Here is a 19,540-nt window from a genome sequence, read left to right as displayed (position 1 = left end):
TGTCCAGATGAAAAAAATGTCATCTATGTAACGTTGGTACAGAACACTATTTGAAAAATATCTATTTAATTCTGGATTAAGGACAAAGTTACTCTCGAACAAACCTGAAGAACTGCATCAAGTCGAATGACACTATTGTAAACATGGATCAATTCTGGATTGGGGCGTGGCCAGCAATAGCTCATTTGCATTTAAAGCTACAGACCCCAGGAACAGCCTAGGAAGGGACTGAAGCTGGCGACGATTTTGTGCAAACAGCTTCAGGGACATGTTTTGTGCAACCTACAGGTCTATTTTGACTTAAAAAAGTACCTGGGACCTTTAATGGGACCTTTAACTTTTACTAGGCTAACTCTCACTCACAAAAAAGTGACTTGCAGTCTTGCCAATTGGCAACTTGATATACTATACCGTTGTAAAACGTAGTGAAATCGTATGTTGTCCCACCTCTATTGTGTGTATGTGAGGGCACATAGACTGTTGTGAGAAAGATCTGTACTAATGAAACTTTGTTTCTGCAGGGGGCCCATGTGACCATAAATGCTCGTGCAGATGAGGATGTCGAACCTGAGATCATTATGCAGAAAGTGGCAAAGGCTTCTGGTGCTAATTACAGCTTCCATAAAGAGTCTAACCGCTTCAAAGATGATGGACCTCAAGGTCCTGTGGTAAGTCTTACTGCAGTGTTTACTTGCACTGCTTGTAAATGGAGTGGGATACCTCAATAATAATCTCAATCATTTTGATAATAATCAGTAATAGGAGTTTAGGTACTGAAGTTCCATACATTTTAATATTGTTTAATTGTCGATTCCCATGATAATCAAATCTGTTTTTGGTAACACTTTTTATGAAGATCATTGTTATAATGAGTTATGCATACATGTACATTCATAACACCTTATAATGCAATCATTAGTCATTATAATAATAATTATGAGTCATTTTACAGAAACATCCATTTTTGGCATGGCAAAACATGGCATGGCATTAAAATTAAAACGTAGACCACAAGATTAGTTATGACTGCCACGCTAGCAAAGTGGCGGTCATATACCGTCTCACAAAATTGAGTACACCCCTCACATTTATGTAAATATTTTATTATATCTTTTCATGGGACAACACTGAAAAAATGACACTTTGCTACAATGTAAAGTAGTGAGTGTACAGCTTGTATAAATTTGCTGTCCCCTCAAAATAACTCAACACACAGTCATTAAAGGATAATTCTGGTATTTAGCACTTTGAGTCCCTTTTCTGGTTTGTTTTGGATGAACTAGAGTGATTGACACCGACATTTTGATGATGGGTCCTGTCTCGACTTTCTGACTTGTTTTGAATCGCCAGTGACTGTTTCAGAGTGGCTGTCTATGGGCATGCACAAACGTCCTTAAAACAACCCTTAACATTCATTTTCAAAACTGTGCCCTAAAAGTTAAGAAGGTCATACCAGTGGGCTCTCTGGTGGACAAACCATGCAATGTCAATAAAAGAAAATTAGATGAAGGGTCAATATTTGGCTTTGCTTTACTTTGCCTCCATAAGTAATATGCAATAATATTTATCAGTTGATAAAAATGCAGTTGGGTTCAAAAGGTTTCAAAAACGTATAATACAACTGGTTGGTTTAATTCATACTTTTTCTTTTTTAACAGGGCTCAGTGTATCAGAAGACCAATGCCATGTCAGAAATAAAGAAAATCAATAAAGACAATTTCTGGGCTCAAGCTGAGGTAACACCATACTGTTTGCCTGTTCAAGTGAACTACTATTTATTCCAGACAAGTGATAATGACACTATTATCTATCACTATTACTTTGTTCTATCTTCTTAAATTAGTCCATTTTAATTGTTTTCCTCCCCACTAATGTCCCCTTTTTTAACACTCACCTACAGTTTTGTCACACTCTTTGCTTGTCTTTTTTATCTCAGAGAGATGAGGAAAAGAGACGTCAAGAAGAACGGCGTAAAACAGAAGAAGAGCGGCAGCTGCTGGAACAAGAGAGAAAAGATCGGGAGGCAAAGGAAGCCATGTCGAGGGAGAAAAGGGACAAGGAGAGAGCATCTCAAATTAATGACCAGAAGTAAGTAGCATTGATTCACATATGTTCAGGTTGTCTATATTAAAGTAAGTTATATTTGTTGGCTTTACCAGCCTTTTTTGATGGGGGGGGGGTGATCAAACACTGATCAAATATATTTTTTTTTACTACTCATGGGTCAGACTTAGTCGCTTGACTCCAATGACTGTGTGCATATAAAACTTATGCAAACATATAAAATATAAAAAAATGTATTGTGATTCACACATGTTTACAAAGCTTTTCCTCAGTCTCGCTTTACTGACCTTCAGGCAACGGTAATGTTTCCTTGACTGTAGCATAGAGAAAAGGCTATTGTCAGGATGAGTGGGATCTTTAATTTGATTTTGTTGGCTCTGCACCGACACCTCCTCCCATTGGCAGATAGCGGACCGCTGGTGGTATGCCGCCGATGGCGTGCCACTTGTGGTCCGCCGTTGGACCACCATCTCTTTAAATTTAACATGTCATGAATATTAAGAAAAGTTAATAAAATGATATATGGAGTATAGACCAATAGTGGCAAAATATTGGGTAATTTGTCTGCAACCCGCCAGCGGACCACCAGAGAACCGATGAGCAAAATGCCAGCGGACCGCCAGCTATGCCCCCAATGGTCCGACAGTGGTCCGCCAGCCTCTTGCTATCTGGGCTAGTGTAAATAGTCTTTCGGTCGGAAAATGAACTCCTAGTGGTGTGTCGGGCTGACCTGACCAACGTCTGCAGGCCTAATAGTCTTGTTGCGTTATGTTCCTGTATGAAGTCATTATACCTCCTGTTAGAACACTTTTTATTTATCAAGACTACTTGAAGGAAGCCAAACTAAGCTTTGTTTTTCCACAGGAAATACCAGCAGCAACAGGAAGTTGATAAGAGCGAAAATGAGAGACAGCAGTCGGTAAGTCTTCCCCCATCTGCCAGTTTAAGCAACTCTTCTATATCTAATTGTACTAATTCTTAGTTAAAGTGTAATTCCAGCAAAAATTGACCCCAGGGTATTTTTCTGCATTAACCCTTGTGTTATCCTCAAATCTTACTCTTACTCTTTATCCTTGGGGTCAATTTGACCCCAGCTAAATAAACCCTCAGAAAATTATTATAATTACTATTGTTACCCAGTTTTTTTGTGACGGGTACTTAACAAGAGTGTAATAACCACCATCAAAAGCCCTACAAAACAATCCCACCCCCCCACACACCCCTTAATGAACCTTGGAACCCTGGCTGGCAATATTGCCCATCCAGTGTCAGCAGCCCAAAGGCTTGCTGTTGCTTCCCCTTTTGACTTATACAGTCCTGCCAAAATGACTTGTATGTAATATGTACTTGTGTATGTAATAATGATAATAACAATATGTTCTCATACTATTTAAATAATAATATCCATAATGTATCAAATATTCATGTATCCTATGTTTCATACAGCTGGGGTCAAACTGACCCCAAGGAACATCAATACAAATATTTGTACAGGACATTGAAAACAAATTATTGTACAAATTTCATGATAACTCTGTTGTACCCTTCAACTGAGGAAAAGTGATGAAACATGAAGCAAAAAAAAAAAAGCCGTGGAGAAACGCTTCCCAAATAGCATTTTTTAACCAGTAATATTGTTCAAAACAGCACCAAACCTCGTCAGTAGCTTGCTCAGGGTCCCTACACATAAAACGAAGCACCAGCAACGTAGTTAGTGAACCCCAGCACAAATAATAGATTAACCAAAAAACTTCTATTTGGGAAGCGTTTCGCTCATAGCCCTTAGCTAATCCACAGTTTGCAATTTTGGGGCTGTAGTGTATACCGGAGTAAGCTCTGTAGTGGTTGATCAATGAAAAATACTGACTCCACGGCTTATTTGATGTGTTTTAATGCAGAAAAAGACCCTGGGGTCACTTTTCGCTCAAGTTACACTTTAAGTGACCTTGCGTTTGAGAAAGGTGCTATATAAATGCAACTTATTGTTAGGGGTCCAAGCAGGAGCTGCGGGAAGCCTATTGTTTTTGTTCTCATTTTTGGAGCAACTGGCTACAGCGCCCATACCACATTCGGGTCCACAGACCCACTGGAACCAGGGTTCAAGTCACCCCATCTCTATCCCACTTGCTTCCTGTCACTCTCTTCCCTGTCCTGAATTTGAAAAATACTGCGATGATACCGACAACCAAAATAATCGTCATGTTAAATTTTCATACTGTATTGTGTACCAGGCACACATTTTCACATATGGTCATGGATTACCTAGTCCTAGTCTAAAATCTCTTTTTAATGGAAATTGTCATTGACATTTTCTAGGACTCAAATGATGTAGCCTAGGCTACCACTTAAAGTGCATCCGACCCTGGTTAATGTCTCTGGTGGTGCATCCTGCTCTCAGTCTCAAGACGGCGGATTCCTAAAGAAATGCAAGCACCCACCACATAAGTGTACATTGTACAGTCACTCGAAGAGCTGTAAACAGTGTTGTAAGGCTGCGTGTACAAATCCGCTTGGAGCTCCAGTGGAATTTTGATTTCGTGACGAGGACTCCCAAAAGTCCAGTTTAACTGCCACAAATTGTTCTTCTTGTAATAAAGATCTCATCGAGGAAAAACACGATGTATTTATGTATTTCCACTGCATTTTGAATTTATAAAAAGTAAAATAATTAATTAATTTTAATATAAAAATATTAAATGATTAATCGATAGTCAATCGTTAATTCTCCCGACGATCGACTAAGAAAATTTAATCGAATGTCCATCCCTAATCTCAAGCACTCATCGACCTGAAAATTTTTACCTGGCCACATTTCATAAAAATTCTGGGAACCTGATGAATCTAATGTTGTTACTTGTGCCTGGCCATATTGTTGTTATAAAAATGTATCTAAATTATTATATTATAGTGTATCAGCAACACCAGAGAGATGTTCAAACAGAGGGAGAGGGGCATCACTCCTGGTAATGTTGACACCACTGCATCTTGTCCACAGCCAGGTAATTCAGCATCCACTCCTGTTCAATGCAACTGCAGTTATAAAAAAGAATATACTGACCGCTGCAGTATTCTAATACTTCCAATGCATTCAGGCTGATAGAATTAACATATTTGAAAAGGGGTGGTCATGTAACCATTGGCATCTCAAAAAGGCAACATAAGTCTATGAATTAATATATTTGATCAGGAAGTATGGAAGTATGGAAGTACCTGCTATTTGTAAACATTTACAAGTTGTTAAGTAACCTCGTGTTAAGAAGCCATGTAGGATTTGTCACATACCGTAAATACATTTTTATGGAATGAAGTTGTTTAATGTGTCATGGTATCAAACTTAATATGTACAGTAACAGCAAAGGAATACTTACTTGCATACAGTCCAACTACATTCTATTTCTTCATCTTACCTGCATGCAATAAATAATTGTCATCTGTCCTCTCTGTCTTTTCTACACTGTCTGTCCTAAGGCCTTAAACTGATTTGTTACATTATTGCGAATTCCGTTTTGTAATGGATTCCATTATCGAATTTGATCTACGTCCACAGTAAGACCAAATCCAAAATTATGACATGTACAGTCAACAACTATGGGTATGGTGGACAAAATAGTCACCACATAATAGCAATACATACAATACATAATAGTTTACGTTAGCGAGCAAGTGCTAAGTGAACAAACAATCTACATTTATTTGTCAAATATACAGTTATAATAGTAAACAGAGTCTTTGAACTAAGTTGCATATAAATCCATTTCCATTCACCACTATTGGAGTTCAAAAGACTGTGTCGTGGAGAATTTCTTTACTTCTACAGAAGGAGCACATGGCCATTATCAGGTGATAAGAGCACAATGAATCGGGAAAGGAAACTTCAGACTGACGAGGTCGTCGACAATCGTCACACTATCAATTGTCCACACTAATTCGCAAAGCCTGTGTCTTCAAATGAATACAGGGTCGACAGCAGATTCTAATCTTTACGTTTCAGGAGCTTGAATACAATCGAGTATTCAACAGCGATGCGTAAAGAAGGTCTGTCTGATTCAAAGGAATTCACAATAATGTACATAGCCTTAGTCAGTGTTGTTGTCTGCAACCTCTGTGCTTGCTGCTACCTTTTATGAACATCTGTCCCATTCTGTCTCTATGCTTCAGGGCGATTGCAAAGCCCTTTTCTATCTAAGCTGCAATGTGAGCCAGATAGGCCACCATCATCCTTTCGCCAACCAATCCTGATGCCTGCCACATCTGTCACATCTGTACCTGACACAGGTACACAGTGTGTTTGTCTCTCTGTTCTCTCTTCACAACTTCAGTGCATTCACACTTACCCATGAATATGGTCAGACCCTTTCCAACGCTGCCTAATGAATTGGTAAAGTACTTTTGTACTTCTGGTTCTGATATACCTGTACCACTTAAAGTTAAAAAATAACATGTTGTGTTTTCATGCATTTGTAATGGAAATGTGTGTGTGAAATGCTAGTGAGTAATGTTTGGGTCAATGAATGCCAGTGGGGAACATTCAGCATGTGACCTCATGATCAAAAGAACTTGTTATCCGCAACCCGAGGGGCTTAATGTTTCTATATTTGCATAGTACTATGTACGCTTTTCTTTTTGGTTCAGAAGCTATGGTGTTTATGGAACAATTGGGGATCTCAGGACTGCAATGTCACAATATTCACAATAGTCCACAATATATATATATATATATATATATATATATATATATATTGTCTACAGTCTCATATGGAGCTTACATGCCTACTATACGTCACAAAATATAATTGCGTCCCATCAGCAAACAAAGGGCCAATCTCAATTCTCTGTTTTACCCCTTCCCCTTCCCCTATCCCTTCATCATACCCCTAGCCCTTGTCCCTCGAAACCAAGTGGCAAGACATAGGGGTGAAGAATATTCCCCTTGGAAATGAGATACCACTAGCCAACAATGAGATCGTACCACACTGAAAGCTAATATTTTGTCACTAGCAACCTGTCGTCTGTCAAATAGGCTATAATTGCATTTTCAGCTCGGAATAAAACCGTTCAGGAATTATTTCAACAACAGCTGAGCGTGCCTATGTTGGATCAAGAGCCTACCTTGGTCGAGATTGAATGAAACAGGGATGGGGACAAAATAAACATGCAGTTTGCTATGTAAACATCCCACAACTCCTTTGATATTTTACAATAATATCCAAATGGTCGTTACTTGACATCAGAAGCAATCGCTACCTGCCTATGCGAGGAGTCGGCAGCAGTAGGCCTATGCAGCATTCATATCAGGCGAAGCGGTAAAAAAAAGTTCGAATTTAGCTGCTGTTGGACTTTACATTTCTGACATGGTATGCTGCCAATTGGCGGGGTAGACATGGAAATATGTAAAATCACGAGACATTGGCGCAAATAATGATGTGCTGTTAACATTCACAAAACAGCGATTTTTTGAAAACTTCCTCGTGAAGAACAGGACCTTCAATATATGGTCACAAGATTGAATGCAACATAAAACAATTACCATTTTAATTTTATAATCCTTATTAATGCCAACACTCATGTCAATGAATCTCTCGGTGTGCTTATTTTTCCGGTGTGAGCGGTGTATGTTGGGTATTTCTCTTACCCCTCGGTTTCAAGTAAGCTCCCGATCTTACTTGGTTTTAAGGGGTATCTACCCCTTGCCCTTATCCCTACCCCTCGATCGAAATGAGAATTGAGATAGCCCTTCGTCTCACGTGCACGCGCAAAACTAAGGGGAAGGGGGAAGGGGTAAAATAGAGAATTGAGATTGGCCCAAAGGTTAACCCCTGCATGAAAGACCCCAGTGATAGATTAAGCACCTGTGTGAGGAATGTCATTGTGTGTGAAGCGCATGGGCACATTTCCTGAAGGAGAGGGTAGTGTGATGGAGTGCCTTCACTATATTTGAGTATGCCTTCTGATTGCCATACCAACGAGCCTGGCTCTTTGGCATTGCGGTCAAGCTGCAGGTTTAATACCCCGGAGACCAAGTCGAGGCCAGGTGGGGTCACTGCTCTCTAGCTTCGCTACACCTTTCCATTTCCCTTATCTGTTTTATGTCTTTATCTCTTCATATGTTTCTCCTTCTTCTATTTGCTTTCCTTCTCCTATCCCCTTTATGTATGTGTTAAATCAGTGGTTCTCAAACTTTTTACAATGAGTACCACCTCAGAAAAAACAATGAGTACCACCATTATGACCGGCTTTAAATTTAACTATGTAGTTAACACAGAAGGTGCTTAAGTCGCCACTAGCACTTGTGCCATTGTTGCCAACTGCTCTGCGGCTCGACATATTCACCGCACTTCTCTTTTTAATACTTCCTGTTTAGAGCCTTGATGGCAACATCCATCATCCTTCTTTTGCCATCACAACTTAGCTTGTCAACCACTTGCTAATGCTCCAAACAGTTTTAACTAGCCTTCACTAACTTCAGTGATTGTGTGGTTTTCTACTATATTATATACAGTATATTTTGAATTTAATCAAAGTGATTATTTCTTCTTTATAAAATAAAATCCCCAAGTACTCCCTGAGTACCACTAGAAGGGGTCTGGGTCTCATACAGTATGAGAACCACTGTGTTACATAACTTCATTATGCTAAAATATACCTATGGTAATGTACGTATGTTTCCTTTTTGTTCAGCTTACATTCTTTTGTTGTCTTTTTTGTTTATGCATGTATTTAGAGCTGAATGTGAAAGATGAACCCAACCACGAAAGTAAGGTTGTCACCATCAAGACAGAAAGTGAAGGTAGGATCACAGACTTACACACACACACACACACAGTGGTGGATGCTGCTCTTTGAAATAGGGGAAGCTGTTATCAAATTAATATTAAAGTACTATATTATTCTTTGAGGGTTGAAGTTATCCCAAAACCCAGTTTAGACCAAACATTGGCTACATTTAGCTCACAGCTCTACGAGTCAGCCAGATGCCTTTAGGGGGAGTTGAAATAGACTATTAGATCATTTTTCGGCGTGTATCTGCCTTGCTGTTTTATTCTGAATCTCTCCTTGTGTAGAAGACCATCAAATCGCTTTAAAAATTCAAGTAAACAATATAGCTGCAAGCAGCAATGAGGGGGCCAAGCAGAATAGGCCGGAGTAGCCACGGTGACAAGATAGAACTCAGCAGACACCCGGGATCAACAGGGCTGAGTATTGCCACCGCCTCCGCCAGCCAGTCCCCCCCACCTAATCACCCCAGCCCGTCCCACCCCGTTCTGCCCTGCCCTACCCTTGCACGCACGCGTTACAATTAACTGGATGGAACATGTTGTCATCAGTTTCACATCAAAAAATAAAAGATTGATAAAACACATCAGCAACTACACATCAACATGCAATATTGCTAATTGCAGCACCCCCTACAGGTCAAAGGTCACCAAATTTTTTGAGCGTCCTCCTAATGGGGCCACGAATCTATATACTAAGTTTGGTTATGATACATGACAGGGTTGCTGAGATATGAGCTCACTTCCTGTTTGGCGGCTTCACCACCAATTTCAATTGGCTGTTACAGCCGAATGCTTCTGTCAGTTGTTCCAGAAAGCAATGCACTGATAAGATGGTCTGAAGATGGTCTCTGCCAATTTTGGTGAGGATCCGCTGAAATTTGTGACCTACGAAAACTTGTACGTGTTTTTGATTAAATCCAACATGGCGGCCGAATCAATTACGATGACATCACAAGTTGGCTTGGGTCGGCTAAGGACTTCCAACAGTATTACCAGACACCACTAGTGCGTTTTAATTCTAAGCAAAACAGCAGCTACAGGCCAAAAGGCATGTTTCTTAATTACAGCGCCCCCTAGAGGTCAAAGGTCACCAGATTTCTTGAGCGTCCCCCTGATTGTGTCCTGAGTCCATGCACCAAGTTTGGCTTTTATACATGCAAGGGTTGCTGAGATATGAGCTCACTTCCTGTTTGGCGGCTTCGCCGCATATTTCGATTGGCTGTTACGGACGACCGGTTTTAGTTCCGAAGACGAAAAGGAGTATCTTTTGTGAGGCTTGGTCTGAAGATTGTGTCGATCGGACAAAATTTGTGACCTGTGAGAACTTTTTAGTGTTTTTGATTAAATCCAAAATGGCGGAAAATCCATCATGGCGGAAATTGACGTCATAGGGTGCGTTGGACTCGGATTGGCCCAAGGATTCCAACGATTTTTGACAATTGGGCCTGCGGGTCAAAAGTTTTGTGTGTGAACGCATGTCCAACTTTGGCCTGTTGGTGGCGCTAGAGCGCTCGAGGTGCCGGCATGAAACTTGGTGACATTAATCATGGGACTGTCCCTAATCAGTGTGCCAAATTTCACAACTTTTCACCAGACGGTTCTATAGGCTGCCATTGACTTCAATGACGGAAGCGTAATAATAATAAATATAGCTGCAAGCAGCAATGTGGGGGCCAAGCAGTTGAGCAGGAGTTGTCATGGCAACCCAATGTTGCTACATTATACACACACCCAATTAACCCCCCCGTCCCACACACACACACATACATACACAGATAAACTTCCTCCCCCACACACCCCAATGGCTCCCCACAGATAAGCACACCTCAAACATCACCAAATGTATTGTGCATCCTCAGGTTGTAGTCACGAGTCCACATATCAAGTTTGGTGTCAATACAACAAAGTGTTGATAATTATAGCGCCCCTAGTGGTCAAATGTCACTAAATATATTGAGCGTTTTCAGGATGTGGTCCCGAGTCCTTGTACCAAGTTTGGTGTCGATACGAGAAAGTGTCGCAAATTATAGCACCCCTAGTGGTCAAAAGTCACCAAATTTATTGTGTATCCTCAGGTTGTAGTCACGATTCCACATACCAAGTTTGGTGTTGATACGAGAAAATTTTGCAAATTACAGCACCCCTACTGGTCAAAGGTTGCTAAAATTATTGAGCGTGTCTCATTTCAGGGGCTACATGGTTCTAAGGCCAGATTCGTAGACCGGTTGCGTCATAGTAGCGCGACTAGTGCTGTCCCATTTCGTGGGCTCCTTCGAATTCGGCCGACAAATCCACCCTTCTTTTCCCCGAAACGGAGTGTGCATCAGGTGTATGCTTCGTGGCCTACCTGGTCCCCCAAGATTCGATACGTTTATGACGTTTCATTCAAGACATGGTGAGACAGTCGGCAGAGCCTATGTAAACATTTAATAAACGGTTTAATAACATTTAAAATGATCGGGTTTTAATGTGATCTATGGTTAAGCTATGTAGCCGATTTCCGTATCAAACCTAAATTTAGAACCACTTTCTAAATAAATCTGTTCAAACATTTCAAATTGAAATGATTTATCAACAAGTCATATTAATGCTCAGATACGATCACTGGTCAGTAGTCTATTAGGCTTACTATATTTTCCACGACTTAGGCTACTAGAAGACTGTTAAACAACACGTTTAAAGACTAGTTGGCATTTTGCATAAAGGCTATAATTAGTTCAAGGGAGGATTACATCCACCAAAGGTTTATTAAAGCGTCTGTTTGTGACTGTCTGTCCGTATCTAACTTACGGACGGATAATAACAAATTAATTTTGATAAATTATTAATTTGTCCATTAGCAAAGCAGCAAATACAATTTCATCAGTTCAAATTGAACTAATGTGTTTGAACCGCAGCCTGACACACACGATGCCGCTGTAGATCACAACATAGTTTTCGCGAGGTGTAGCCTAACATAGCCAGTAAGCCTAAAGTCTGATTACTAACATTGTAAATGTGCATTAAGAAAATAGCCTACTATATCGATCTATTTTATGTGGCAAAGGCATGTGTTCATGATGCTTTGTGCATGATCGAGATAATGAAAGACATCTAGCACACAGCACAACAAGAGATGAAAACCTCTGCTAAATGGATGCTCATCAGAACCACAAAGATATTTGTCAACGTTGCAGTTGGAAAAACTTATCGGTCTACAAGCCAGGTCAGTTAACAAGTAAGATGAAGTGCAATATGATGCATTCAATCAGATATGTCTGCAAACGACCATTAGCTACAGTCACCACCATAAGTTACTCAACCGATCACGGCTGTCTGGCTATAGGCTACGTTATCCTGCCGTCCTAGCCAGGTTACCTTGACTGTTGATAATCCCTCCTAAGTTTTTGAAATTAGCCTACATGACAGCAATCAGAGAAAGAAATTACGCTGCCCATGCCCACCTACCACTTTAATGTTTGGTTTTAACCAGGCTAGAAAGAAAAGGCCAAGGCTACTCACATGAATATGCTCCAACTCCCTTTGAAATCGCCATCTCTTGAAAAGTAAAGCGACACTTGTGTGATTGCTTTTTAGCCGGTGGGTGAACAAATTATTTAAAATTGGAGATGGACGAGGCAGGCAAAGGCTATATGGGCATGTGCCCTCCTATCACATTTTTGACTACTTTTATAATGAATTAATATTGACAGATGCCACAATTAATTCCTTGATAACGTTTCTTGCATTGTAGCCTGAATGTTGTTCTTAGGATAAGTGTCTGCTAAATTAATCAATGTAAACATGCTAAATGATAGGGAAAGGAGCAGCAGCTAAAAAAAAAACTCAATCCTTTTAGTTTTTAAGGACTTGCATAATTGTATATCTTTTAATAATTCAAATAGATTGATGATTGCTCTCACTCAGTTAGCCTAGTTCATATTATTGTAACCTATACATAAAACGTAACACGTTGATCTGAAAGGATGCTTTTCACGAACAGTTAGAAAGATAAGTAGGCCTATGCCTACTCGGGCTAATGACGTAACAGATCCGTTCTTTTAGGCTAGACCGTCCCATTTAAAAAAACGTTGGTCCAGCCAGGTCCGGTCTATGCGGTCACAGAAGACCAGTGCTAGGTAGCACGAATGCTCCGAAGCATCCGGCCCCTGAAATGAGACATGCCCATTGTCTGTCCTCAGGATGAGGTCCCAAGTCCATATACTAAGTTTGGTTTCAATATGTGAAAGCATTGCTGAAATATGAGCCCACTTCTTGTGATTATAGCGCCACATATAGGTCAAAAGTCATCACATTTATTGAGCCTCCTCCTAATTGGGTCCTGAGACCCTGTACTGAGTTTGGTGTTGATACGCGAAAGCCTTGCTGAGATCACTTCACTTCCTGTTTGGCGGCTTTGCCGCCAAACGTGATTGGTCATCACAGGCAACTGGTTTTGAATATGTCTCCAAAAAGCAATGCGTTTATGAGTCATGGTCTGACGATCATCTGCGTCAAGTTTCATGAAAATCGGAGAAACTTTGTGACCTGTGAAAACTTGTAGGTGTTTTTGGTGAAATCCAATATGGCAGCCAGATCAATTATGTTGACGTCACTAATTCACATCTGTCGGACTTAGGACCTCCCAAAGTATTAACAGACAACACTAGTAAGTTTTAATTCCAAACACATCACCCATTACAGGCCAAAACGTAATTTTGCTAATTATAGCGCCACCTATAGGTCAAAAGTCATCAAATTTATTGAGCCTCCTCCTAATTGGGTCCTGAGACCATATACTGAGTTTGGTGTTGATACGCGAAAGCCTTGCTGAGATCACTCCAAACTTGATTGGTCACGACGGGCGATGGGTTTTGAAGATGGCTCCAAAAATCAATGCATTTGTGAGTCATTGTCTGAAGATCATCTGCGTCAAGTTTCGTGAAAATCGGATAAACTTTGTGACCTTTGAAAACTTTTAGATGTTTTTGATTAAATCCAATATGGCAGCCTGATCAATTACGTTGACATCACCAATTCACATCTGTGTCGAGTTCGGTCTCATCCAAGGATTCCAAATATACATTAATGTTCAAAATGTGGTGTACCGTTCAAACGTTAAGTGCATCGGTGTAATAAAAAATTTGAAACGTTGGTGGCGCTAGAGCACTCGAAGTGCAGACTTGAGACTTTGATAAATTAAACATATGACTGTACTGAATCAATGTGCCAAATTTCCCAACTTTTTACTGTATGGTTCAACGGCAATTTAGCGTTTCGTTTCGCTGCTTGGCCCCCAATAATAAGAAAACATATCCATTTCTGCTGTTTAACAAGCTATAAAAGTTACTGTTTAGTCATAAATAATAAAAAGAAAATGACTGCCCAAAACCGTCTTTAACCCATTTGAATTCCAAGTCAAGAAAGAACCAACCAAAAGTGTGTGGTACAGTTAAAATCTTAAGTTTATTAAAACAATACTGTGCATTTACAGGTTCTTAAAACATGTAAATGATGGAAAATCTAACGGTTATGAATATATTTTCAGTTCTTTCATGGAGAACATGAAACGTTATCCAATCATGTGACAAACTGTACCCTTATATTGATACAGTAACCTACAGTTCCTCATTAGAGACAATAGACAATCATGTCTTGTCCTAAACTGCCATCAGAGTGTGCCACAAATAAGGCTAGCAGTCATGAACACAAGCAGCGAGTCTAGCTGTGGTGGGCGTACTTACCAGGAGTCAACAACACAGAGCAGGCAGAGTCCTGTCAAGATCTTAGTGTCTCAGCTGTCTTCATGGGGCGAGGCCTGAAGAAGCAGCTATCGACCCTGGTGTCGTCCGCAAGCAGTGATGCTTTACTACACTTTTGATTTGAGTTGGCAGATTTCAATTCCAGTACAGTGGGTCCCGGTTAAGTTTGGACGGGTTCCTTCATGAACCACGCACCCAATTTTCTCAGCAGAAATGGCACAAACTGCAGTTGACACAAACAACCACAAGGTGTCACTTGGGAGTTCGGCCACTACTATTTTTGATGCGACTTGACTTACTGCTTCCATGACGCAGCGGGGACACGGGAACTTAAATTGATCATGGTAGTTTAAGCTTACACTTGACAAAACATTATAATATGAAAATGTAGATGCAATTGTTGTAAAATGGTGCAGCTCCTTTAAGAAAGCACCGTGCGCAGGGATGGAGAGAGAGAAAGCGAGAGGGGATATGTGTGTTAGAACTTAGATGCGTGTGGAAAAAGTATGTGCTGTTGAGACTAGAGCGAGTCATATTCAAAATAATGCAAAAATAAATAAAGAGATAAAACCAATTATCCTCATTCATTGCAACCTCAGCATGCCTGCTTGCCGACGTTCAAACGAAAAAGATATCAAAGCACCTTTTGCGTTTGAATGTAGCACAAAAAAATGTTTAAACAGCTGGAGAAATGATTTAGCTAATTGATTATAGCCTGTACACCAGCAATTGTTGAACATTTACCTGTAGCCTACAAGTACATTGACAGTAGCCCAGCCTAACAGCATGTTGTAGGCCTAGGCCTACTGTAAAAAATTCACTTAAATTGCAACTATAATATGCCTGCTTGCCGACGTTCAAACGACAACGAAAAAGATATCAAAGCAACAAGAGGGTTGAGTCTGAATGACACTGAGTTTTAGACACTGAGTTTTTGAAGTTAAGAAATATTTTTGTATAAAAAAAATGGTCATTCTTCAATCTCCTTCACTGACGCCTATGGAAAAGGCTTAACGTCCCAAAACAACGATCATCAAATTTCTCTCTCATATTGCTCCTCGTAACCATCTATAAAAAAGTGTTTTTTCTTTTCTTTTTGAGCACGTCCGAATCCCAGGACATGATGCACTGGGCATTATAATAGGCTCTAGATATAATTCCAAAGGGGGCAGATAGGGGCCACTGCACTTAAAACTTAAAAAGATGAGCTTCCCGAACTTTGAAATTGCGATCAGTGACTTGGCATCGGGTGAACGAAGCTTTTCGAAGTTGAACAGGCTATTAAAAACTATTTGCGCACCTCCATGTCACAAGAGAGACTGGCTCTCCCTTCTATGAAAAAGACGAAGTCAGGATATGGCGAGTCAGTGTCATTTATTTGTCCAATGTTAGCCTATAGATACAGACCAGTACATCTTATCAATAGTTTGAATGTTGTGTGTGTTTCTGTTCATTGACAAATACCGTTCAGCACAATGATTCATGCCCAATTAATTCCCCCTGTTAAAGTGTTCGCCTTTGTTACTATTTGGTTTCGTGATGTAGCCTATGATAAACACCATATGGCCAAATATGTGACTCAGCTAATGTTATAGGCTATACAATTGAATTTCCCCTCTTAAAGACAAGCTGTGTAGCTTATTAGACTAGGCTACTATTAAAATACACTTGGCTATGTGTAAAGTAAGCTATCGCATGATTTCATAAAGGGCCTTGCATCTGTCAAGTTCGCACAGGGCCTTGCACCCCCTTGCGACGGCCCTGCAGCTCCTAAGACAGCGAGGAAAAAGTTAAAATACGCGATAAACCCGGGAAAAATTGACAGGTTTGTTTCGGTCCCGGTGATTTATTTGTGAAATTGTGCAAATGACAGCCTTTTCAAGGCATTTCAATGAAGGAGTCGTAGCATGCAAGCTCCCTAATAAATTGTTGGGACTGGGGAGGGTCATGCGTTTTTTCTCAATCACTTTGGAGGGTCATAGAAAAATGTCTTGCTGGCGAGGGAAGGGTCCCGTCTTTTTTGACTACGCTCCCAAAACTCCTCAGGTAGCCCCTTAAAAAAATAACGAACAGTCCCTAATTGATTAATAGCCTGTAGGCCTACACCAGCAATTGTTGAACATTGACCTGTACAGGACATTGACAGTAGCCCAGCCTAACAAGCAAATGTTGCAAAAGACATCAAAAGACGCAATTAATCAGAAATAAATAATGTAATCTGCATCACTTTGTTTAACAAACTGCAAGCAACAAAAGGATTGAGTTCGCTGTGAGGCCAAACCCAAGAGCAGAGCCTATCTGTTAAGGCAGTCGATAGGCTATATGGTAACGAGCTGTGTGTGCCTGGAAAGATGATAGATGACGGCTCTGGTCATCCCATACCCTCCCCCCACTTCCTGTAGCCTACCATTATGAAGGCCTGCGGGGAGTAGCCTAAAACGTTGCCATTTTGGGACATTAAGCTTTTTCACGTTAAGCCCCCCTCCCCCATCCCCTTCTTTCACAAGCAGTGGGGGAGAAAGCGCGGGGCACAAAGTAACACTTTTTGGTAGACAAAGGAGGGTTTCTCCGCTTCTGTCGTTTGGCCACAATCCGTTGCAACCAGGCCAGGACAGATATTTAGAGAGGAGAGATGCCGGTGCAGCTCAGATGTCTTCTTAATTTTCTTTATTCTTCAGTAAAAGGTGCAGAACATTATTAAACTTTGACTAACATTTCGATGTGTCGATGTTTTGACTAACTAACATCGAAACGTTAGTCAAAGTTTAATAATGTTCTGCACCTTTTACTAAAGAATAAAGAAAATTAAGAAGACATCTGAGCTGCACCGGGCTCTCCTTCTCTCTAACACTTTTTGGCTTTGGCTAAATATTTCTAAAATCATTTGAGTTTCACTAGTCACATGTTTTAACAAGCAACACTTGTTATTGAACTAATAACAGACGGTGTAAAAAAAATTGACTTTATTTTCCATAACGGAGAAATAACATATGCAGAGTCTAACCAAGGTCAATCTTGGCAAAAAAAGCCCTCAAACCTGAAAACACATGAGGCAAAAGTGCAAAACATCACAAAACTAACACGCGCATATTTTTGTATTGCAATCATTGCAGCCTACAGTTGTAACAGCGTGTTACAACTAACCCTGCTGGGTCACGTTTCTTTTAAGATAAGATAGCTCCTATGTGTTGACTACATGTTTCAAAACAACTCAGTAATCGAAAGACAAGTAGCCTACCACCTATTTACTTTGATGCCTTCAACAGACGCTTTGCTGTAGATCTACGTGAAAACACGTCCATACGGACTGAAAATTTGTGGAACACCGTCTCATAGTAATGTGGTTAACTGACCAATATGTCCCGATCAACCATCTGCAACTAGGAAAAAAGTCCATGTTACATTTAACCCCGCGTTACTTTGTGCCCCGCGCTCCCCTGCAGCTTTCTGAAGCTGTAGGCCTAACAACACATACAACCTTGACGTGAAAAAGCTTAACGTATTTTATGTCCCAAAACGGCAACAAGTCGTTTTACTCCCCGTATGCGCTCATTTTAAAGAACGTCTAACGTGTCACAAAAACAGCTATCTTAATCACCAAACGTCTTATAAACAAGTCTTGCCAGGAGCAACACCTTGCAAAAAATTATATCAATAGGCCTAGGCCTTTTATATGGCTCTGCTCCTGCCTAGATTCGAACTCAGAACTGCCTGAAAGTTGCAGACTTGTTCTGGAAATACGTGCAATAACCCACTCGACCGTCAGACAACGCCATCTGCTTTGAGTAGGCCTATTGGGTAGGACTATAGCCTACACTGGTTGCTGTGGCACAGTCTTGAGTGACTGAATTCGTTTTCCTTTGTCATATGAATGCTGTCATTTTGTTAACAATACTGAGATGCTGTAGGCAAAGGCTTTATTTAAACCTCGTTAGTGTAGTAAAAAAAAAACAGGACTATTCACGAGGTTTCTGGGCAGCATATTTATGTGCTGTTAGCAAGCGAACTTCTCATGACTGCCGACAAAGTAGCCTACTGCCAGCTGACGAAGCTCTCATTTTAAAACATTACTGAGAGACAGGCAGGCACTGTACAATCAAGAAATCTTGCCACTGAATCCAAAACTATGTTTAACATTATGTACAAAGCTTATAGGCTACAGTGGACTAGCATGTTGCAGGGGCTGCTAAAAACACAGATAAACAAACTGAAAACTCGGCCAATCACAGCCCTTGCTGGTCCGGTTCGACCGCAGAACGCCACAGCGGACTATGCTGCCCCCAGCGGCTGCAGTTGTACTTACATTTCACCCAGCTGCGTGAATCACCTTGATGGTGAATGAAGTGTCAATTCTTAACTGGGACCCACTGTATATATTTCTAGAGACAGTTTCCTGAAAATAATTGTTTTTCACATTCTAAAACATTTCAGTAACAATTACCTACATCAAACTCTCCAGATGTATTCCTATCTATGTTGTGCTAAGGTATGTACCAATGTTTAAATACTAATGACAGCAATATTTGATTAATTGAATGATGGAGATATCTAGAATGAAACATTAATTTTGAAGTTGTGTTCAGATTTCAGTTTTTGGAAATGTATGCAAATTAGTGCATAATGCATCATTTGCATAGAGAATCATAACATTTCAGAAAACTTGCAATACAAAAAAAAACTGGTATTAAGTAACCAACTGGGAAAGTTTCATGGTGATATCTATAAATTTAAATGTTCACCCTACTCACCTGTACTGTCTCGCCTATTACAATACACATATTGTTTCAATAACAATTAGAAAAACTGAAACCATTATTTCATTGTTATACAGTGGATCCATATTCAGAAGACATTGAACTTTTTAAAAAAATGTACAATAACCTTTCCTCAAAAATGCCTAGACCTTGTCTAACATTAGCATCATCTACCTGCCACTATACACAGCTATACACTGTGTGC

General features: G+C 40.2%; 1 protein-coding gene across 2 annotated transcripts in view; it reads left to right on the top strand.

The window, feature by feature from the left end:
- dbnlb (drebrin-like b) overlaps positions 1 to 19,540 on the top strand; it is a 57,749-nt gene that overhangs the window by 16,832 nt on the left and 21,377 nt on the right. Inside the window, exons 5-11 of one of the 2 annotated variants that reach the window (XM_048244010.1) lie at positions 522 to 668; positions 1,659 to 1,736; positions 1,937 to 2,088; positions 2,929 to 2,983; positions 4,973 to 5,063; positions 6,223 to 6,339; positions 8,786 to 8,851. In XM_048244010.1, the coding sequence (XP_048099967.1) occupies positions 522 to 668; positions 1,659 to 1,736; positions 1,937 to 2,088; positions 2,929 to 2,983; positions 4,973 to 5,063; positions 6,223 to 6,339; positions 8,786 to 8,851 (706 nt within the window). The remainder of the gene's footprint in view (positions 1 to 521; positions 669 to 1,658; positions 1,737 to 1,936; positions 2,089 to 2,928; positions 2,984 to 4,972; positions 5,064 to 6,222; positions 6,340 to 8,785; positions 8,852 to 19,540) is intronic. The other variant, XM_048244011.1, reaches the window with a different exon arrangement.

The sequence above is a fragment of the Alosa alosa genome, chromosome 5, assembly GCF_017589495.1.
Source record: "Alosa alosa isolate M-15738 ecotype Scorff River chromosome 5, AALO_Geno_1.1, whole genome shotgun sequence".
In the NCBI taxonomy this organism is placed as follows: domain Eukaryota; kingdom Metazoa; phylum Chordata; class Actinopteri; order Clupeiformes; family Clupeidae; genus Alosa; species Alosa alosa.
The sequence above is the reverse complement of the archived record's forward strand: the minus strand, read 5'-3'. Positions and strand labels throughout refer to the sequence as shown.